The sequence below is a fragment of the Aspergillus affinis genome (genome assembly GCF_023601865.1).
Source record: "Aspergillus affinis strain CMG 70 chromosome Unknown NODE_156_length_72552_cov_88_431238, whole genome shotgun sequence".
Taxonomy (NCBI): Eukaryota; Fungi; Ascomycota; class Eurotiomycetes; order Eurotiales; family Aspergillaceae; genus Aspergillus; species Aspergillus affinis.
The window spans coordinates 13687-35508 of NW_026515937.1; the positions used below are offsets into that span (position 1 = coordinate 13687).

Genomic DNA, 21822 nt, shown 5'->3' on the forward strand with positions numbered 1-21822 from the left:
CTACGCCGTCTGCGAGAAGCGTTGGACGTCAAGACAACCCACAATATGTACGGGTTCGTCTATCTACATTGATCACATATGACAACTTTACGATTCAGACGGATAAATTCAGGAATGAGGCATTGAGCTACAGATTCTTTATTAAAAATTTTACTAAATCAACATTTTGAATACCATAACGCCTAGTCTAGACCACAGCATCGGCTCCATCTTCGATCAGGAATGCCCATTAGCATGCACACCATTACTATGAGCCCCATTCGTCTCAGCACCATTTGTAACCCCATTAGACACCTCCTCCGTCTTGATCAGTGGCACCAGCTCCTTATCCAACTTTCCAGCGGCACTCTCAGCCAGCGCATCAATCGAAGACCCTCCAAGCAACTGCAACACCGGCACATCCACACCCAGCTCCTTGACAAACCAAATTCGCAAATCAACTGCAACCAGCGAGTCCACGCCCAACTCCGTCAACAGCGTGATTCCCGGTAGCGCTGAATCACTAGGCAAATGCAATTTACGCCGGAGAGTCCCACGGAACCCATCGGCGATGATATCCGCCGCAGCAGGCAAACCGTCAGCAGTCAAGAGCTGCTGCTTGATAGGCACATCCTCCCGATTTGTGTCAACGGCGCCAGACTCTCTAAAGTGGCGAATAAAAGACCACAGCTTCGGGTTCCGGTACCAGACAACATCAGGGAACTCGACTGGGTCTGTCATACGGTATCCGCCGCCAATCTCAGGCACACGTCCAGAGTCAGGCCGTCCGGCTAAGATGGCCTCTGCGAAATGTTCGAGAATATCACGTTCCGAGAGAGCCATGGGACCGAGTTGTTGAGCGAGCACGTTCTTCATGTGTGCGTTCATGGCGAGAATAAGACCCAGACCTTGAATCTGCGCAGGGTGGATGATACTGCCGACTTGGCCCCGGCGACGGCGCTGGTTGATCAGCGCGGCCATGAACTCGTTGGCAGCAGCGTAGGCGGTTTGGTGAAAGTTACCGTTCGGTCCGGAGAATGAGCCCATTAGAATGAAGAAATCCAGGTCGGAGTCTTGGTACAACTCGTCGAGGATGCGGCTGCCTTCGACTTTGGGGCCGAACACCCGGAGGACGTCGGTATATGACAGATCAGTGAATGCGGCGTCACGCATAACGACTGCGCCATTGATCACTCCACCGACGGGTGGCAACTCAGACTTGATGTGGTTGTGGACTCTGAGGACCGAGGCGCGGTTTGATACGTCCCTGTTATAGTGATTAGCGGTCAAGTGCGGATAGAGAAAATAGAAACCAAGAATCCTTACATAGCCATGAACTCAACACGGGCACCCAGATCTGCCATTTCCTCTACCCATTCGTAATCCACCTTCGGAGAACGACTGGTAAGAACTATCGTACGAGCTCCGCGGGTGATCATCCACTGGGTGACTGAGCGACCCAGGTCACCAGTCATACCGACCAGCAAGAAAGTCTTTTCGCTACTCAGAGTGACCAGCGAACTAGATGGGACACTGTTCGTTGAGACCGGGCCAGAGTGAAGCCAATCAATGATCTCCAACTTGTGGCTGGAAACGGGATATGTTGGGATATCCTCAGGGGTCAGTGTGTCAACGGCAGTCTCAAATCGGCTGCGCTGTTCGGCGAAGAGGCTGCTCGCTGCCAGAGCATCCTCCAAGATGGGCTGTTGCTTGGCTGCAGGAGCGAATGAGGTTCCGTACAAGTCCTTCAAACCCCAGTATGTCGCCTCCGGTGACAGTGAGGACTGCAAGCGGGCCAGCGACCCATCAGTATCAGGCTTGAAGGAAGCGAGCACTGACACACCCGTGGGAAGAAGACGACTGATAGCGCGAACTGAGCTTCGAGGAGAGATAACTAACGCTCCAGGACCTTGACTGGCTTGTCGATTGCCGGTACTGTAGCGAACCCTGATGCCATGGCAGTAGGCCATCGCACAGACTGCGTCCTGGAGCGCCTGAGGAGCTTCGTGGATCAAAATAGTGGACTCTGTCTTCGCTTGACTAACCAAATGCCTGGCAACCAGGGCCGAACTGAGATCGTTCAAGAATCCAGCTTCATATTTCTCAGGTAGCCAGCTAGGAACTGGGCGACACCATGAGGCAGGAGTCGAAACAACGGAGGCGTGGTGCACTGACAAGGCGACAACACGAGTCCGGGTTTGCTCGTTTTCACCTAGAATAAGATGCAAGAAACCACTTCCAGCCCGTACAGCAGGAAGAGTGGCATAGTGAACTCGGATGCGAACGGTGGTTTCCTTCAATCCTTGAGTTTCGACCTTAGGATCATAGCGTGTCGCACCAAATGAGGATATCAATGACAATGGCGACCCCTCGACCGCATCATCAGCTGGACGCACCTCAACACACGTCTCACTAGGCTCCACATGACGGGTATTCGGGACTCCGCGACTTGTGAGCCATCGCTGGTTCATGTCACGGCCAGTCCGCATGCGAGGGATCTTCAACACTCCTTTTTCCAGTAAGAGCTCCCATTCTGCATTCTCGGTGCAGTTCGGAAGAGTGTAATCGCTTCCAGCGTCACAATGCACCAATCGCATCAAAGTAGTTGCGACCAGATCCGGCGACAAAGCACTTGAGTCTTGCACGGCGAGATGCTGGAACTGAGCATGAGGATTCTCCAAACTAACAGAGCGCAGGAAACCCTTGCTCATGCGCAGGTACGGCTCCTCGGTTGGATTGCCGGTGGCCACCCACAGTAGCTTTCCTGTTACTCCGACAAGTTGCTGCAGGGCTGTGAACCTATCTGCAGTGAGGTCCTGCAGACAGGGACGATCAATATCAGAGACGGCGAGAACAGCAGCCAGGGAGGCATTCTCAGGAGGAACAAAGTTTTCAAGAGTGCTTGCGGCGGTGATCCTGGCAAAGTAAGGGCCTACCACCTCTTGGACTACAGGAAGCAGCTTTGCGGTGGTCTCGGTCGCTCCGCCGATTATGACAAGATCGCGATATTGTCGCTTAGCGGGAACCGCGAGAGGTTGTTGCAATCGTTGAATATGATCGTCGACAGCCTGGGCAGTGAACACAAACATGCCAAAGCGCTTAGATTCCTCTACCGACGAGACGGCCTCAAATCCTCCAAAGCCATTGGACTTCAGGATCTGGTCCCAGTTGTCCCGGGAAACCAGAGGACCTGATGGTTGAGCATCAGAGTCACCACGCCACCAAGCCTCAAGACCACCAAAGATAAGCGGAGAAGTAATCTGCTCCGGATGGGTCATGTCAATGATGGCCACACGGCCACCGGGCTTCAGCAAACGTCGGATACGGGACATGCTTGCGCTGAATGAACTTGTCGCATGCACAACATTGCTGGCAATGACAAGATCATATGAATTCTCTGAGAAGTCTTGTTCCGAAACATCTTTTTCCAGATCGAGGGTCTCATAGATAAAGCGATCGCTGTGGGCGCCAAATGTCTCCTGGACCTCTTCGAATGAGGCGGACGTCATGTCAGTGTACGTGTACGAATGATAGTCCCGGGCAACCTGGTCCAGGACTAAGCGGGTGGCTGCGCCTGTACCAGCTCCAACCTCGAGGATCTTCATGCGAGGGTACCGGAAAGCGAGCTGGCCGACAAGAGTCGCAAGATTCTGCTTCATGGTAGCCAGGGAGCTAGACTCTTGCTGGAATCTGGCGAGGAGGTCACCCTGGCGCTGAAGCTCTCCCATGAGATCTACTTCGCCTCGCAACCAAGGAACAAGATTCTCGTTGACTTTTTCCAAGGTCAAGATCTCAACGGGCTTGGCACGCTGAATATCGCGACCGAGAATAGAGGCTGCATCTCCTTCCAGGTGGTTAGGCGAGTAGTTTGGATGCGTGCCTCCGCGAACGGATGCAAGGACTTGATCCATCCATGCCACATACCGTGCCCGATGGTCGTCGAGCTGTTGACGATCTTCGCTAGTCAACTGGGCTTGAGCATCACGAAGATAGAGAAGCGCGAGGCGGTCACAGAGATCAAGAGAGGCGTGATTCCGTGGCGTGGTCGACTTATTGAAGCTTGCCAGCGAGGTTGTCGGCAGCAGGGGACCCCAGACTTCCTCAACGAACATCGGCCATTCTTCTGGGTTGAGCTGGGTGAGTGGCGAGATGTGCATACCCTCAATTTGTACGAAACCTCTGCCATCAGAATCGAAAAGATGGATATCACCGGTTAGCCCAGTCTTGCCAACATCCGACAGCTTGGCCTCAACGGTAAGATGCTTCTGAGGAACATGCAGACTCCCACCACGGGAAAGGCCCGGGTTGATCGAGGTGCGTGCCAAGTGAGTTGGAAGGAACAGGCCGGACAGTTGACCGTCACCAGGATACGCGAAAGCAGCCATCAGCGCCTGAAGGCTGGTATCAAGATTGGCAGGATGGACCAGCAGATTCGAGTCATCTTCTTCTGTACTGGGGACGGGGATAGTACCGTAGGCAATGTCCTTACGGCGTTGAATGAACCCAAGTCCGCGGAATAGTCCCGAATAGCCATATCCAAGCTTGTCAAGCTCTCCGTAGAAATGCTCCGAGTCAATCTTCTGCAGCCCACCAACAAGAGGGCCAAGAGCTGGCAACAGGGCCTCGTCCTGCTCGCCGAATCTGATCTCCAGACGGCCGGTGGCACAGCAGCGGAACGCATCGTTAAACCGTGCTTGACAGGCGAACAAAGCGGTTAAAATGTTATCATCCTCGCCGTCGGTTTTGTAGAGTGTGAACAGCGTTTCCACGCCCATGCTAGTATCTGGAACGGCGATTGCCCGATCGATAGCTAGATCATGAATGTCCACAGACTGTAATACTCGATCCTTAGCAATTATATGAGCTGCCTCGTATGCCATAACAAGATAGCCCGTCGCTGGGAAAAGGATCTGAGACTCGACCTTGTGGCCCTCAATCCATTCTAGATCCTGGACACGCAGGTAGTTCCGCCAGCGCCATTCCCCTTCTCCCGTTTCAGGACTCGTAGTGCCTAGGATGGGGTGACGAGGTAGGCACCGATGAGTGCGTGCACTAGCATGATGCGACACAGCCCAGTATGTCTGGCCATGATCAAAGTGATACGTTGGAAGCGATGGAAGGAATTTCAGCTCCCGCGAAAGTGAAAAGAGCCGGACGAAAGAGCTAGTGTCAATGTTTTCTGGTCCAAGATGCGCCCAGAAAGATCCTAGTGCAAGTGCTATGGCTTCGATACCAGTGGTTCCGCGCTTACCGAGCCCAACGTATGGCACGTCGGCATCGTTAGGCTTGATTGTCGATACGGTCTGAAGCGCAGGTCCTCGGAGGGCAGGATGGGGTCCAACTTCCACGATCGCATCAAGATCTGGTTGGTCTTTCAGAGCCGCTGTCAAGGCTTGCGAGAATTGCACTGATTGAAGCATATTCTCGCACCAGTACTTAGGCTCGAGGGCGGTCATTTCCGCCGCATCGTGGACGCTGGAGAACCACTTCGTTGTCGACGAGCCCTGGCGGGTCTGAACCTGACAGGCCTTCATGGCTTGCAAGTACGGCTCCGCACATGGAATCATATGGTGGGAATGGTATGCTGTGTCGACGCGCAGGCGGCGAGGAGTCTGTTCAAGGCTCTCGAAAAGCCATTCCAGCTCGGAGATCAGGTCTTCGTCTCCCGAGAGCGTCACGTTAGACGGAGAATTGGAAGCTGCGACAACGACGTGACCACTATATGGTGCTTCGCCGCAGATAGCCTGCGCCTGGTCCCAGGATATGTTGACAGCAAGCATGCCTCCGGGCTGTCCCTTCGAACCTGCGTTCATCGTCGCCAGTCCACGAAGGTAGGCAACGCGAATAGCGTCCGACGCCGAAAGCCATCCCGCCGCATAGGCAGCGGCAATTTCGCCCGATGAGTGCCCGACAACTGCAGCGAATTCAATACCAAGCGACCGTAGAATGTTCACCTGGATTATCTGCAGAGCAGTTCGGACAGGCTGGGAGATCTCGGCAGAATTGAGGCGAGAGGAAGATTCGGGGGCAGCCAGCTCATCACGCAATGTATACTTTGGTCGATATTCAAGAGGTAAGCTGTCGAGGGATTTCTGGAGTCCCTGCAGCCACACAGCAGCCTGGGGGCATTCTTCAATGACATCGATTCCCATACGCGGCCATTGCGCGCCTTGTCCAGTGAAAACACCCAAGATCTTCTTCGGTCCAGGGCTAAGACGTCGGGTGATTGTTGTCTGTGATTCTTTCAATTCATCATTGAGTTTCTCAAGCAACTCTTCCACTGTTCCCGCAGTGAAAACGGCCCGAATGTTGAGAATCGATCGCTTGGTCAAGAGGGAATTGGCCAAATCCGACAAATCGACGGTCGGGTTTTCCTCCAGCCAGCTGACATACTGCTGCAGCACAGCCTTGAGCGATTTTTCGGACGCAGCGGAAAACACGAAGGGAAGGAATGCAGTGGTGGCAGTCGCGTCGGGTAATGACGAAACAGCATTATAAGGAGTATAGCTCTCAACAATGGCGTGGGCATTAGCACCTCCAAAGCCGAACGAGTTAACCGACACTCGTCGAGGAGCTCCGACCGGAAGATCAGGCCAGGGGAGCGCCTTCGTCGGAACCCTGAGGTGATCGGCAAACGGTGCAACCTTAGCGCTTAGTCGATTAAAGAGCATATTCGGAGGAATGACGCCATGCTGAACGGCCAGTGCGGCTTTCATGATACCAGCAATGCCGGCCGCAGCTTCAGTATGACCAATCACCGTTTTTATCGAGCCGACGTACATCGTCTCGTCTCTCGGTGAATCTTTGTTGAAGAATGCATTCGCGATGCCCTCCGCCTCCTGCGGATCACCCGCGGGAGTACCTGTTCCGTGGGCCTCGAAGAATTGGCACCGGTCGGCGGGACTTAGAGGGTCGAGCCCAGCAGCAGCATAGGTAGAGCTGATGAGTTCACCCTGGGCCAGTCCGTTAGGCATCGTAAGGGACTTGGTGCGTCCGTCACAGTTGACTCCCGTGGCCCGAATCACGGCGTCGATCTGATCACCGTCTCGCACGGCATCGTCCAGGCGTTTGAGTATCACTGCGGCCACGCCTTCGCCACGAGCGTATCCATCCGCCGCCTCGTCCCACATATGACTGCGTCCCGAGGGCGACATCATATTCGCCTGGGACGAGGAAACGTAGCCATCGACGGACAGAATCAAGCTGCTTCCAGCAGCAACCGCCATTGAGCAATCTCCCTTCTGTAGGGCTTGCACGGCTAAATGCAAAGCAATCAAACTCGAAGAGCAGGCCGTATCCAGAACGAGAGAAGGCCCCTTCCAGTCGAAATAGTAAGAGATACGCGTCGCTAGCATGGACGGGGCACCACCCGAGATCATAAATGGAGGCACGCTATCTTGGTCTGATAGAAGCAGCTGGCTGTAATCGTAGTTCATAGCACCGCAGTACACGCCGGTTGACGAGCCTTGCAGACGTTTCAGCTGCAGCCCGGCTCGGTCAAGTGATTCGTATACAACTTCTAATAGTAGCCGTTGCTGAGGATCCATCGATGCCGCCTCGGCCGGCGAGATGTTGAAAAAGGGCGCGTCAAATGCACGAACATCTTCCTCCAGGAAATAAGACTCTGGAGAACTGATCATTCCAGGTGGTAAACTTTTTTTCCCGCCATAGTGGAAGGTATCTCCGTTGTAGCGATCCGCTGGGGGTTTGGATGCCACGTTACGTGGCTCTCGGAGGAGATCCCATAGTCGGGAAGGTGAGGATGCCGAGCCAGGGAATCGGCAACCACTACCGATGATGGCGATTGGTTCGGCTGGTGTCATTTTGTTTTGGGTGGTTATGGAAAGAGGAATAGGATATAGAGAGGGAAGAATGAATAAATATCGCCGTGATGTCAAGTCTATAGCAAAGATTGATTTATAGTAGCGAGTGTTGGAAAGACAAGGAGGTATTACAAGACAGGGGTCTGGTAAAGATAAAGGTCAAGACAGAAAGAAAACAACGATACCAATGCTACTTTCAAACAGCAATCATGGCATTTCAGGAAGGGGTTTAAGCAATCTATAAGGGTGTAACAAACTGATGTTTCCAGCTCTCTCAACACGTATAGACCCCCCGTCTGTCATCCTTGGAGCCACAGCAGCCTAAGTGATGACTCGCCCTAGCAATCCACATCAACGAAATACTTACAACCTGCAAATACGTGAACTGAAACGCTAGACATCCATCACCACCTCACAGATAGTATCTCACCTTCCACGTATCAACTGTCTCAGCTCCTCAACCTCGCCTCCTACGCGTCACGTCACGTCAGCTCAACTCCCGGGTGGCCTCATCCGTTCGTCTGATGCGCCTCCCTAGATTAGAGTAGCGCTACCAAGAACAAGAACGCATCCTTGTTTCTGTAGCTTTTAATTAGTGCTGTCAGCTTACCACTAGGTCGCCAGATCCCAGGCTCGATCGTCGAATAGAGCGTGGGATCTGCAGCCTAAACTTAAGCTGATTGCAGAACACGAGGTATAGTGGCGGAGGTATTTTACCTTCCGATTGGAGTCTTGGGTCTCTTGGCTCTAGATCCTTGCTCGGAATATCCAGGCTAACAAGTCCTTGGAGACGTCTTCAGTAGCCTATGGGGGCTAGGTACAGTTTGGCAGGCATCTGCAGAGACAACCTAATGTCTGCGTGCATGCCAACATGCATGGAGAACTAGGGTACCCTGTTGTCACATGGAGCTTTCAGCCCGCCGTCGGCCGCATATATATCACCGTGTCCCCGGGTCCATATGTCGAATGACCTTCCGTTTGAAGCTTGAAGGATTTAAAGTCAGGCTGATTAGCCCGAGAACCAGAGGCAGCCTTATCAATCTCGTTTGTTTCAAACGTAGCGGTTGCAATGAAGCTGTGGTTAGCCTCCCAAGGATAATGCAGTTTTGTTGATTTCCGCCAACGAAAAATTGGGGCTGACAAAGCAGCAATGGCGGATTCTGACTGGTGCAGAGTGCATTCTGGGCGAGATGATGACACTCCCAGAACGATTACTGGTTGGCGGCTTCGTATTGTGAAATCCGGGCCGCTTTAGTGAGCTGAGGATTGGCACTACGAGCCAAGTGCTGTTTCAGCTGTGCCACTGTTTGAGGGGGCAGGCGTGGCTCACTAACTCACTGTGAGTGCATCGGGATGGCGCATGGCACAGCACTTAGTTGAACAATAGTTAAGTCTTCACGATCGTACAACCAGTAAGCCTGCTAAAGTTTGGCTATCGATTGCCGAATTGACCGTTAATTCAGCAGACAGGGGTTGGGGGTTTAAACTTAGCTGAGCCGCAACAACGTGGAGCGGACGCCATCCTCCCATTTGCCGGCTCGCGTCAAGTTTGGCCGATCGGAGTAGGAGGAAGTGCAGCTTACCCGGACATACTCCGTACATTATTGAGTACTCCGTGTAGTCCTGTAGGCTGTGGCCGAGAGTAAGACCAAGACTAAAACAGCTTGCCCCTATAGCCCCCAATGAGCCAGCATTGCCACCTGTCCTGCACGCTTTATACCCCTTTGGGCATGTGGTGTGCTCGACGTGCATATACACATCTGACTTCGACAAGGCGGCGGAAATGGGGACTGAATACATAAACACAATCGAGCAGAAGATGTTGGAAACCACTGTAAAGAGCCGCAGCCGGGGTATCACACAAATCCCTACGCGACCATGATTGTTGATGCGACCGAGATTGTCCGAGCCGACGCAATGGACGAGCCGGTCCACCCTGACGCCAAGAAATATTTCGTTGAAGCAATTAAGAACTTCCTGGAGACAACCAACGCTGCGGGACTTGAGGTATTGGCCAGTCGTCTAGCTCCTTACACTATCCAAGCGGCTCCGCCTACGATGATAACCGACGCTCCGGCACAACCGGTGCTAATTCTAATCGTGGAGGAAAGGTAATTTCCACTTTCCCTTTTCATGCTGCAGTAGGACATGGGATTTCATTATCCTATGTTGCAGGGTTCATACCAGATGCTTCGGTACGTCAGCTAAACATTTGATCAGTACGCAATACCCCATTTCGGCGGGCGAATTACCTGATGTGGTCCGTCTGGACTCCTGTCCAACTGGCTTTCCAGAAGCTTGGGACCTGCAACTATGTATGGACACATCGCATGAGAGTAGAGTAGAAACGATTCCTTCAGGGGATGAGTTTGAGCTCATCGGGGACCCTGTGAATAATATGGACTTCTCCGGCTCTCTTTCGCCGTACTCTCAGCCTCCCCAGGGTAAGTTAGACATGCAGGATATTGTCTGGAGAAATTGCCTAACTTGGAATACTTTCAGATCTTTTACAGAGCCCGGTTCATCTGTCAGACTTCAGTAATACGAATCACACTGATCACCACCTCGCCGCAACGAGTAGCCCTTCTAGGGCTAGTATTCATGACACATACAACACCCCTTCATTATTCTACAACCAGCACCCATCCCCACTCACAGAGCCCGACGGAGCCTCGACGGTATCACCAAGAAGCTCTGAGCATTCCCTAGCTCACCCAACGAGCCAGGGTCCAACGCCGCATTTACCGGAAATTCTGACCGGGACGCCCGTGCAGAATGCCTACATCCGAGCAGATTACGCCGAATATCTAATATCGAACCTGCCCCGGTGGCAGACTAGTGGGATATGGCACCAAGAAACAGTCGTATTACCCAACCAACGACATACCAAATACGACCGGTTAGCAGACGCATACTCGTGCATCTGCCAACTGGAACCACGCATGGGCGATGACCCTATCCGGAATCGGGCAGCCCTAATACAACTACACACAGAATACGAAAACATCAACCAAGCAGACGAATGCGGAGATGGGCCCACGCGGCGCGGTAGAGGCCATGCTTCTCTAATAGTCGATCGGCTACTTGACGAGATCCATCCGGAATGGTCAACGTGCGACGAACAGCGACGGTCGAATTTACGCGCGAGATTCCACAACCGCAAGCGCTTCGGGAAGCGATGGGCGGTGCTCACGAGGCATTTGGGCCCTGCAGTTTTGTTCCTTTGCTCGCGTAAGCTGGAGAAAATGGTGTATGTTTTCTTTTTCCCCGTCCTCCTCCCGGAAACCTTGGCTGATCAGCAATGCAGAAAAAACACCGTTGTCACGGTCCAATTCCTCGAACAGATCAGTGAACACATTGCAGGCAATTGCCCAGATGTCGTCGAGCTCTTAAATACCCTCAATCCGCTAGCGACAGATCTGATCCAGAATCGAGATCTCAACGCACATATTATAAACAGTACGATAGACTATCTCTGGAAGGGTCATTCCGAGGGGTTATTTGATTCGGGCTTGACATACCTCTCACCTCCTGTATAGACAAACATTTGTTATTTAATAGAGCAGTGGGGTCCTTGACCGGACCACTATAAAAATACAATACACGATTGGGTCGCCCCGTTACAGCTTTGACGTTGATTGTGCATTGGAAATTGCCCTCGCGGATCATGCCAAGTGTCATAGTTGCTGCTTGGTCTTACATTATGCACGATGACTTGAATAAACAGACACCGGATTTCCTGGGTCTCGTGTTTTTGTGCAATGGTTGTACAGTGACACTATGTAAAAAATGTCCGGGATCTCTTGTCCGTAATTTAACACGTTTCTTGTGCACCACTCCATCGGGAACGGTTTTTGATCATCAAGGCAAGTCGATCTTACTCGATTGTTACACAGTGTTCGCAGAATTATTAATACTGATAAATGCAGTTGATAAATTAGATGCTGAATAAAGTTTGAACTGTATACAGGTCGCTTCCTCAACCATCGTATCCCCATCCATTCCGATGCCAGTGCAAATCCAATATACCCTATGGATGGGGCTCGGTCAATAAAGAGCACGCTTCACGAATTTTGTTCGTCGTATGTTCGGCCTATCGAGCCCATTAGCAAATCATCCAACCCAGGATACGAAGAAAAAACACTATACATTCGGGTCATCAAAGATCGTAAAATGATTCCCCGGAGTATCCATCGTGGCCACGATAAAGCTCGTATCATAGTCCTCCCAACCCAGATACTCCCAGTCCCTGACCCGATCAAAGTAATGCAGCGAGTGCTCAGCATTCTCATGAACCGGATCCGCCGCTTTGATCAAGACAGCCGGGGGAGGTCGTTCCGAGAATGCCGGCGGACGCCAGTCACGCTGCATCTCGTGCGCGGCCAGGATACATTGTTGCGCCTGGCCACGCCGCGCGTCTGACATTTGCTCGGGGAGCTGGAAGCTTGCGACGACTTCGGGGAGGGTGCGTGGGTAATGTGTCGTGACGGTAGGGGTGGGATAGACGCTGTCAATCAACACGACACCCTGGACTGTGTATTGGGGTAATTTCATGAGTCGCGATGCGACTTCCACAGCGATGCATCCGCCCAGAGACCATCCTGGTAGGTGAATTCAGTTCAGCTGGAGTTCTATTTCCCGAAGGTTACGGAGTGGGACGCATACCTCCGAGAATGATCTTGCCGGAAGCGACGGCAGATCTGACAAGGTGTGTGTATACGACACCCATCTGGCGCAGACCATGCTCCCAATTACCTCCTCGCTCGAATCGCGGGTTCTTAATACCGAATAGTGGTCGTTTGATATCCCCGAGACAGAAGTACGGGAAGACTGTGCCACCAGCATCGTGAAACAGAATCAATGGGATAGCAGGATCATTGAGTCCTGGGCCGGGCTGGATCTGGCTCGGGTTCTGAGTTTGGTCCATATTGATAGGCAATTAATCTGAATGATGTTAATCGGTTGGAAAATGAAAGCCCGGTCGTCCCGTTGGTGCCATCTTATAGCACAGAGATGGTAAGGATACCCTGTGCCTGTACAGTATCTTGCCATCGGGGAGAACAAGTTGTTACGCAATGAGATCCAGCTGAGCGGAACGCATAGGAGCATTGTTACTAGCTGCGGATCGTGCATATTCCCTGAGTCAGATTGGTATTAAATTTCTACCTGCTCATTGCATTTTCTTGATTGCGGGGGCTACTTTGTTATGCAGTGCCACGACCATCTTCCATGAGCAAACGAGACCCTACATTTGATACGACATCTGAGGATTGTAATTAGGACCGTTATAAACTCTTATCATGACATGATCCGAGGAAAAATTATCATCAAGACGTGTCATTAAAAAAGCAATAAATTTCTCTATGCAGTGAGACCATGTGGCAAAACAGCAAAATCTTAGTCCAATCAAGGAAATACAGATCTGGTTTTCTCGTATCGCGGGCTAATTTATAGGCTTTAAATTTATTTCGGACTATTCTAACCATCGCCATGTTTAAAACTAGACCGACTGATTACTCCTAGAGTCTTGCCTGCTCGCTAGCAGTCAAAACACGCCTTGGCGGCCCGGCCCTACTCCCGTCTCCTTTGGACATGGGTTTATCCGACGGCTTGAAGGCCCAACGTTGACGCTGAGCGTCGGGTAGAGCATTCTCAAGACCATCGACAACATACTTTCCGAGCACTGGGAGAAACTTAAAGGCACTTAAAATGGATTGTTAGCGATATATATTCCTGTAATAGAGAAAAATGAAAACTTTGCGACAACTTACTGTCCGCTTCCGCCTGTGGCCAGGAACAAATTCGATATCTTTGGATGATGTCCAATAATAAAATTGCCATCAACCGTGTCGGTATACCAACAAAGAGCCTTCTTAGCCCACGGTCGGTCTTTGAACTGAGGCAGATATCGCTCTAAGCCAGCGCGTAGGGCCTCATCCGCCTCCGGGGGAATGTACTGCCCCTTCGTGCGGCGCGGGATCAGCCTCGGACCAGAAATACTCCCTCCATGCGAGCCATGGGCGGAGATAGCGTAGGACGTCTCGTAGCCATATCCGTGACGCATCACCTTCAAAACATGGTCCGCCGTGGGCGGAAAGACCAAGAATCCGGACGTAAAGTCTAAAACCACCGGCGAGGCAGCCACCTCCTTTGCCTCTTCCGGGGATAACTGGATATATCCGACGGGCTGACACGCAGAGACGGCGGAGCCTTGCAAGTCGAGAAGATAATTTGTCCACGACCCCGTCGCCAGGATGGCTCTGTCGCAGGCCAGGTATCCCCCCGTGATGTCTCGGACGCTGGTGATCTGGCCGTCGGTCACGACGAGCGATGACACAGTTCCCTTCGGTCCTGAGATGAAGGAGACACCGGCTGAAATGCACTGATACGCCAGATCCTTCATCACAGCTGCAGCATCGACCCAGCCGGCGTCATTGTTCTCGTACCCGCAGACGGAGCCACCAGTAAAGTCGGGGAAATGTCTCCGTACGTCGTCGGAGCTGTTGAATGCGTTGAGGTCCTTTCCGAGCTGAGTCAACGTGTTTTTACATCCGTCGATGTAGGGATGGGATTCTGAATGGGCTACTATGGCCAAGCCACTTTTGTTGAAGTATTGACTCCATTCGGTTTGCCATTTTTCCATTGCCTCGTAGGCAATTTTGGAGTAGAAGGGATCCGCGTAATCCGGACGGATGAGACGTGATGTATCATAACTCGAGGCGTCGGGAGCCGGTGGAAGTGTCCGGTCTAAGACAGTGATGTGCTCATATCCTCGTTTACGCAGCTCCAACGCAGCCGTCAGTCCAAATAGCCCGGCGCCGATAATGACAATTTTGTCTGACCTTTTTGTCGGTCTCGCGTGGGGAATATTCGAGGTCATCTTGAGAGAGGAGAATGTGGAAAATGTCAGACACGAGAGTTGACTTGAGGAAAAATGACAAAGTCGATCCCTTCGATACTATCTCGCTGCACAGGGTATTTAATTGACGATAGATAAATCACCCCATGTTATAATCATCAACCAAAGGAAAATCTATGTTCAGTTATCTCAATACCAGCACAGCCTCATCGGCGGGATGCGGGATGTCTACGCGAGTCCGTCTCTCGTCATTTTAAGACCCATGTCACGCCACGTTACACATTTTGCCAAAATTCCCTGTCTAAATTAGCATAGGAATTCGTTGATGCAGTAGAGCAAACGAATCCTTTTTTCCTCGTATTAATATCCCAAATAAAGCAACCTTCGTTCGCGTGAGCCCCCACAAAGCACCGCCATTGGTCCCACCGGACGCACTACAGAGAAGTAAGCCAAGCTTCAGTCCTTCAAACCATCTTTAGCAGCTGAGTGCATCCTGCTCCACTTGAGTGATCCCCGTGGCATAATTAGGGCTATCTAGGAAATCAAAACGTGGCTAGCGGAATGGATTCGTTGATGGGACCTGCGCAAGATCTCAGGCCATACTTTTCAGCCTAGCCTGAACATTATCTGACTCAGACGTTCTGGATCGAAGGATGGGTCAGGGTCGATCTGGGGGGCCTCGATGACTGCCTACCGACTCTATGACATTGCGCCATCCTATCGGCCTCATTGTCATTTCTATGATGGGATCCCTTTCCCGTAGATGCCACTTCGTGTAAATCAAGGAAATATCATGCAATTCAAAGGTTAATTTTGCCGTGCCGGATTCCGGGCTTTGGGATGCGTTTGTAGCCGGATGTCTATATAAGGCGGTATTGACACGGTGAGTGACTATTCTGCACGTCAAACTATAACCTCATTTACATTCTTCTACCTCTATACACTCATAACTCTTCTACCCTTTTTAAAACACACACTCAATTCAACATGGCCAACCGTCCACCAGCACTTGACAAGCATGTCTTCTGTATCAAGGACTTGAGAGAGGCTGGCAATAAGAAGCTTCCGAAGGCATACAGGGGTCAGTGGACCATTAATTGAGTTCAACAAAGAGCGAACAGCTGACAGGAATCAGACTTTCACGACGATGGATCAATGGATATGGTCACGTATGATTATGCTTTCTTCCCCAGCTTTTTGACATAACTCTAATTGGGCGTTTCACAGGCTGAAAGAGAATGAATCCGCATTCGACCATTACAAGATTCGGCCGCGAGTGATGGTAAATGTCGACGACATTGACACTTCGACTACTCTCTTCGGCAACAAGGTATGCAACATCTTTGTTGCAAGAAATCAACGGATCTTTTAATAACCTCGAATTGTGTCTGTAGGTATCATTCCCGCTTGGTTTCAGCCCGACTGGGATGCAAAAACTCGCTCACCCTGATGGTGAACTTGCTACGTCTCGTGCGGCAGCCAGCACCAACTTGGGCATGATTTTGTCGTCCTACTCCACGGTCTCTATGGAAGAGGTCATCGAGCAAGGCCAAGAGAATCCATATGCGATTCAGATGTGTATTCTGAGAGACCGATCATTTGCGCTGAAGTTATTGAGACGCGCCGAGGGTGAGGACACACTACTCAAACGACTGCTGTAACTATCAGAATCGACGCTAACCTCTCCAAAGCGGCCGGTTACAAGGCTTTCTTTCTCTCTGTCGACTTCCCGCTCATCGGTCAGCGCCTGAACGAGTCCCGCAATGAGTTCGTGCTTCCGGAGCACATGTCCTGGCCGAACCTCAACTTCGGCGGAGACAGTTTCTTTGGCGGCGGTGGTGGCACATCTTACGGTATGTTCACTCACTCATATAAAACCTCCAATCTCGCCCACTCTTCCTAACGGAGATGCAAATCCAGACTCCAGCATGGAATGGCGCGAGTTCATCCCCTGGCTCCGGGAAAACACCACCCTGCCAATCTGGCTCAAGGGCAGTAAGTTAACGGCCTCTCCCCATTGATACCTACCCAACCACACCAGACCAAATCTAACCCCCAACGCAACCAGTCACCACAAAAGAAGACGTAGAGCTAGCAATCGAATACGGTGCCGACGGCGTCGTCATCTCCAACCACGGCGGTCGACAACTCGACGGCGCACCCGCAGCGATCGACGCCCTCCGAGAATGCGAGCCCATCGCTCGGGGCAAGATCCAGATTGCCCTCGAAGGTGGCATTCGACGAGGGTCTGATATTTTCAAAGCCCTGGCGCTGGGTGCGCAGCATTGCTTTGTCGGGAGGGTTCCTATTTGGGGTCTTGCTGTAAGGATTCTATAAACTCTTCTTCTGTGTTGGATATGTGAGAAGGATAGGGCTTGGGCTAACAACGTGCTTTGATTTATAGTATGACGGCCAGAATGGCGTCGAGTTGGCCATGAAGCTTCTTCATCGCGAGTTGAAGACAACGATGGCTTTGGCTGGGTATGTTCACATTTTCCCTACCTTGCGAAATTCTTGCTAATGGTTTCTAGATGTCGCACGATCGATGACATTCGACGAAGTCATATCTCCGTGCTTCAAGCCGACCGGGTACTTGCGCGTCTGTAAGGGGTGTATTGACTTGGAGACCAGAGAGACCGTACAAAGTGATTAGATTTCTCTGTGACTGTAATTAGCTTGTTTTGTTTGTGAATTGTTTCTAGATATCTATTCGAGTGCGAAAATGTCAATTTTGTTCTACATGAATCGAGGATGAACACCCAGGGAATTGAAGCCAGATTGAGCCTGTTTCAGATGCCTCAGGCGGAATGTGCCAAGCATTGCGCAGCTGCAAGGCCCCCAGGCAGAAACCGCCGGAAGAGGTTAGGGGCTGGAATTGGTGGACCAGCTATACCCGATTGGGCAGGAGCTCACACCGGGCCGGTCTGCTGTGGTCCGTAGAAAACACACCGCAGCCTCTGGAACAGGCCACTGTGTGAACTTAGAAGAGAGTCGGGCGAAGAACATTCTACGGAGTAGATAGACCATTTGAATAGGTGAATTAGCAAATAATAACACTCAGCTACGTATCTATCTACTCATCTACGGAGTACAGTATAACCGAATTTTAGTTAGTTGTCGTTTTCTTTCCCATTGCCATGATAGATATATATCTTTAATGTCACCATGATGCAATTAGTTCCTAGTAGTTAACTTGTAGAAACATGGCAATTGTTCTTGTTAGATCCTAGATGACTATTCTATGACCACACTCAATATCTACCTGCTAGCCCTTGCTTTTCTCTAACCAAGTTACGGGGTATTATTATGTACGCCTCTGATGACATTCATGCCTTGTTATCCCAGTATAACGCTTATCGATAAGCGCACAGACACATCTGCACGTAACAGCCATCCTGGCGAGTTATGGAGCGTAACAGACAATCCAATTGACCGTAAGCGAAAGTAAACACCCCTCGCTAGACCAATTGAATCCTCGGTAATTTCCTTCCAATTTTTCCCGATTGACGACTGGGCATCTCCGGTGTAGTACTCCGTAGTCCGTATCCCTTTGCCTGGCAGCGCTAGTCATGACTAGCGGTAATTTTGAATTATGTAGCTCTATTGGTCAGGTAGCTTCACCGTATCCATACGAATTAGGAATAGTCTCGTATTCTCATATTCGCACGCATGTTTATTCTATGAACTAGAACGCGCCTTACGCGTGGTAATCGCGTCTTCATACATCATGGATTCCTGGGGTCTGCCTCTGAAAGAGGTTGAAGAACCCCTATTGTATAGCTCCTCTATTGCTCTATCTAGTGCTTTTCCAACTCCTCCTGTTTCAAAGATGGAAGAAGCAAAGCAAAATCTAACGCAAATACTTCGCGAGATACCCCAGTACCTGTGACGAACTGACCAAGGCTTACTATATAGAGCGATGCGCATACCAAGTCTTCGACTTGGTATTCTGGTCTTTTTAGTAGCTCAGTTGGTAAAACGTCCAACAAACCTACTAAACGGTCTTGGCGGGTAGAAGCGCACCTACCCACTGCCAAGCCCGTGACAGTACCAAGATGTTCTGTTTGAGCCTCTTGAAATGGCTGAAGCCTTCCCTCCTACGATCAAATTGCCAGATAGAGTAAATATTGAATGCCCATACAGCCTATTCTCTTTATCTTTATCGGAAGAACTGATTACATCATTATCATCCAACACCAACAAATATGCGAAGGCTAAGAATGCGGGCCAGTCTGGATGAGAATGGCATGACACTACAGCTTCGGAGATCAAGACATTTCTTGCAACCCTAATCTATATATGAAACTCACCAAAGATGCTTACGCTCCTGGTGGCCTATATTCTTTTGGACCCTTGATGTAGCTATTATCAATGCTTATTAAATTGCAAAGATGGCTTACAGAGAGCAAGGTATAAAGGAGATTACTCATCTTGAATTTCGGAAAGCTCTTTATAGAGAGCTATTCAAACAAGCATCAGAGGAATCACTGAAAAGAAAGCGAAGACATAGCTTAGTCCAACCATCGCATGATGGTAATCATGAGGTTGAAAGGATGCACCCTCGCAAATGGTGCCATTTCTGTGCTATACAGGTGCAAAGAGCGAAGGCTCAAGGTTATACTGTTCCAAAGCAATTTCACACAGTATATTGCTGTAAGGCCTGCAAAGTTCCTTTAAGCAGACCTGATACGAGGCCATGCTGGGCTGATTTCCATACACCACGACCTCCTTTGGGTGAGAAAGATATAAATTGCTCATAGATAGCTTAAAGATTCATATTTCATGCTGATTTATGTCACCTCCTGAGCTAGGGAACTTCCCGGTACGGAGGAACGTTCCAGAGGAACGTTCCGGTTAGTTAGTATAGGATCGAGGGACCCTCCGGTAGGCATCCATGAACCTTCCTGGATGTCCTGCAGGCATTCCTGCCTGAGGCGTCGCCTCAGGGAGTATATAGAGGCTCTAGATCCTCAATCCTAGATAGCCTTTCTTCTCCATGGGAAAATTCTTTGACTACGAGTCATAAACAAACTTGTCGTTTACTAAGCTCCTTTGTAGACCGTCACAATTTACAGGTGCGTAGTGGTAGATGAGGTGGGCGTGTCATTTGCGGCAGAAAAAAGACGCCAAACACGGGGATACGTGGCCCGACTGTGGACCAGGTTACATGCGCTAGTCCTGAAGTAACCAGACACCTAAGGCAGCAGCAAAAGATGGTGTGACCTCGTATTCTACATTTTAATTTCTACTGAGAAGATATTTGGGTGAACAAAGAAAATAAAAATATGCAATTCTATCTATAACGTAAATTCCAGACCCAATGTTCGTAACTTCTTATTTTCCCTCGAAGTTTTAGGATATCTCGTGTAGTCGTTAGACCTTCAACAATCAACAAAGTATCGCAGGTCCTTGCATGTAGATACTAGCCGGTAATACCCCAAGAAGGCTGCATACTTTTCACCAACTAGTTTCCGATTTACTCAATAGCGGACGCGGAGGACTCGCCATGCAAGACAGGGTTGCTGATCTTGGGCTCCCACTTGAAGCCGAAGTCGTCGCCCAGCTCCTTGCGGATGGCCGACTTAACAGCATGCATTACGTTGGGGAAGACGCCGAAGTTGGCGGGGTTTTGCTCATCGTTCTCGCCGCCCTGGAAGACACCCGTTCGGACCAGACAGGTGTTCCAGCCGTAAAGGTTACCACCAATGATGTCGGAGGCGGGGTTGTCTCCGACCATGTAGATGTTCTTGGGCAACTTGTTCTGCTGGTGGATCTCCTCCATCCACGACTTCATGACCTCGTCGGCGTAGATGTAAGTAGCCCGCTCGGGCTTACCGTAGAGCACACGCTCCAGGTCCTGGCCACTAGTGGCCTTGTATTGGGCCTCGACGGCCAGACGGAAGGCACCCAGGTGGAGACGAGGGGGGCCCTTGTGCTCCGTGGGGCAGAGCAAGTCACCCTGCGAGAAGTAGATGGGGATGTGCTCGGCGCCCTTGGGGCCGCGGGTGAGGAGACGGCCGTTGTCCGACATGAGCAGGTCGTTGATGATCTGCAGGTCGGTCATGGCGTCGAAGGATTCAGCAAAGCACAGGATGGCGTCGAACTGGACCTTGGAGAAGTCGCGGGGCTGGGCGTGCTTGCGCTCCTCGTCCGTGAAGACGCGGCATGGCGAGATGGTAGGGTCCCAGGCGAGAATGTCCTTGGGGTGAATCACGTTCTTGAAGCCGTATTGTTGGGCAACTTCCCGGATCTTGTAGCCCTCGCCACCGCAAACCAGCACGGTTTCGTAGTATTCGGAAAGAGCCTGCATGGGGGTGTGCGATTGAATGAACTGGTCCGTGGAGATGGGCTGTTCCAGGATCTCCGAGAGCTGTTGGCAACGAGCCTCCTCGGTCTTTCCACCGCCGTTGGTCAACAGGATGTAGGGGAATTGGATGCCTTAGGTTGATGTTAGTGAGGTTTTTTTCTTTTTTTTTTATAATGAATCTGAGTGGGAAAGGAACATACCGAGCTCGTTGTCACCATTCAGGATCTTGAGAACGTCCTTTCCTTCTTGGATGGGGTTGCTGCCGTGGACCAGGACACCGTCAATGTCGAAAGCGAAAGCCATGTTCTTCACCTTCTCGACCTTGTCCTTGTGGAGATCCTGGATCTGGGAAGCGAGGATGTCCCGCTTCACCGTGCTGGGCCGGGAGGCCGTTGACAGCCGCGAGAGACGCGGCGACCGGGGAATGGGCAAGGAAGTGCTGAAGGAATTCCGCGAGCCCCGACGGTCCTTCATGGACGGCGCGAAGCTCAGGTTGTGCATCAGGGCAGAGGCATCGCTGATGGCATCGCGGGTCGAGGGGACCTCGACGATCTTGGCGGGATCCCGGGGGATGGAAGGGCGAGACCATCTGTCGCGCTTCTGACCCTCCGCGTAGGGAGGCACGAGGTTCTGGGTGGAATCCACCGCATGTTCGTCGATGCGGGGCATGGTGAAGGAGTTGAGAGATAGGAGGGTATTCGGGAAGTTGGTGATTGTAGACGTTGAGAACTCTCTCAACTACAGAGCTCCTGGGGAAGGGGACGGGATTTAAGGAAACTCTCGAGAAACCGGAATGACGACTTGAGGGATTAATGAGGGGCAGATTGAGGAGGGGCAACCAGAATCGCACCATA

The 21822-nt window shown here is 51.2% G+C and overlaps 6 protein-coding genes across 6 annotated transcripts; 2 read left to right on the forward strand and 4 right to left on the reverse strand.

Moving 5' to 3' along the window:
• Nucleotides 1–216: 216 nt before the first annotated feature.
• Nucleotides 217–7802, reverse strand: pyr2 (non-reducing polyketide synthase pyr2; the record flags this gene model as incomplete). The annotated part of the gene is made up of 2 exons (XM_053094264.1): nt 217–1246; nt 1306–7802. 2 exons carry the CDS (start codon nt 7800–7802, stop codon nt 217–219), a joined length of 7527 nt encoding a protein of 2508 aa, XP_052950941.1.
• Nucleotides 7803–9680: 1878 nt separating this feature from the next.
• On the forward strand, nt 9681–11341 carry KD926_002573 (uncharacterized protein; the record flags this gene model as incomplete). Its single annotated transcript, XM_053094265.1, has 3 exons — nt 9681–9913; nt 10023–10246; nt 10305–11341. The coding sequence occupies 3 exons, from the start codon at nt 9681–9683 to the stop codon at nt 11339–11341; spliced, it is 1494 nt and encodes a 497-aa protein (XP_052950942.1).
• Nucleotides 11342–11945: 604 nt separating this feature from the next.
• KD926_002574 (thioesterase domain-containing protein) lies at nt 11946–12729 on the reverse strand (the record flags this gene model as incomplete). The annotated part of the gene is made up of 2 exons (XM_053094266.1): nt 11946–12403; nt 12468–12729. 2 exons carry the CDS (start codon nt 12727–12729, stop codon nt 11946–11948), a joined length of 720 nt encoding a protein of 239 aa, XP_052950943.1.
• Nucleotides 12730–13321: 592 nt separating this feature from the next.
• On the reverse strand, nt 13322–14682 carry KD926_002575 (NAD(P)/FAD-dependent oxidoreductase; the record flags this gene model as incomplete). Its single annotated transcript, XM_053094267.1, has 2 exons — nt 13322–13505; nt 13574–14682. The coding sequence occupies 2 exons, from the start codon at nt 14680–14682 to the stop codon at nt 13322–13324; spliced, it is 1293 nt and encodes a 430-aa protein (XP_052950944.1).
• Nucleotides 14683–15648: 966 nt separating this feature from the next.
• KD926_002576 (alpha-hydroxy acid oxidase) lies at nt 15649–17268 on the forward strand (the record flags this gene model as incomplete). The annotated part of the gene is made up of 9 exons (XM_053094268.1): nt 15649–15742; nt 15797–15830; nt 15889–15991; nt 16056–16290; nt 16353–16514; nt 16582–16656; nt 16730–16983; nt 17066–17142; nt 17193–17268. 9 exons carry the CDS (start codon nt 15649–15651, stop codon nt 17266–17268), a joined length of 1110 nt encoding a protein of 369 aa, XP_052950945.1.
• A 2869-nt stretch (nt 17269–20137) lies between these two features.
• On the reverse strand, nt 20138–21637 carry KD926_002577 (putative haloacid dehalogenase-like hydrolase; the record flags this gene model as incomplete). Its single annotated transcript, XM_053094269.1, has 2 exons — nt 20138–21099; nt 21169–21637. 2 exons carry the CDS (start codon nt 21635–21637, stop codon nt 20138–20140), a joined length of 1431 nt encoding a protein of 476 aa, XP_052950946.1.
• Between the last annotated feature and the right edge of the window lie 185 nt (nt 21638–21822).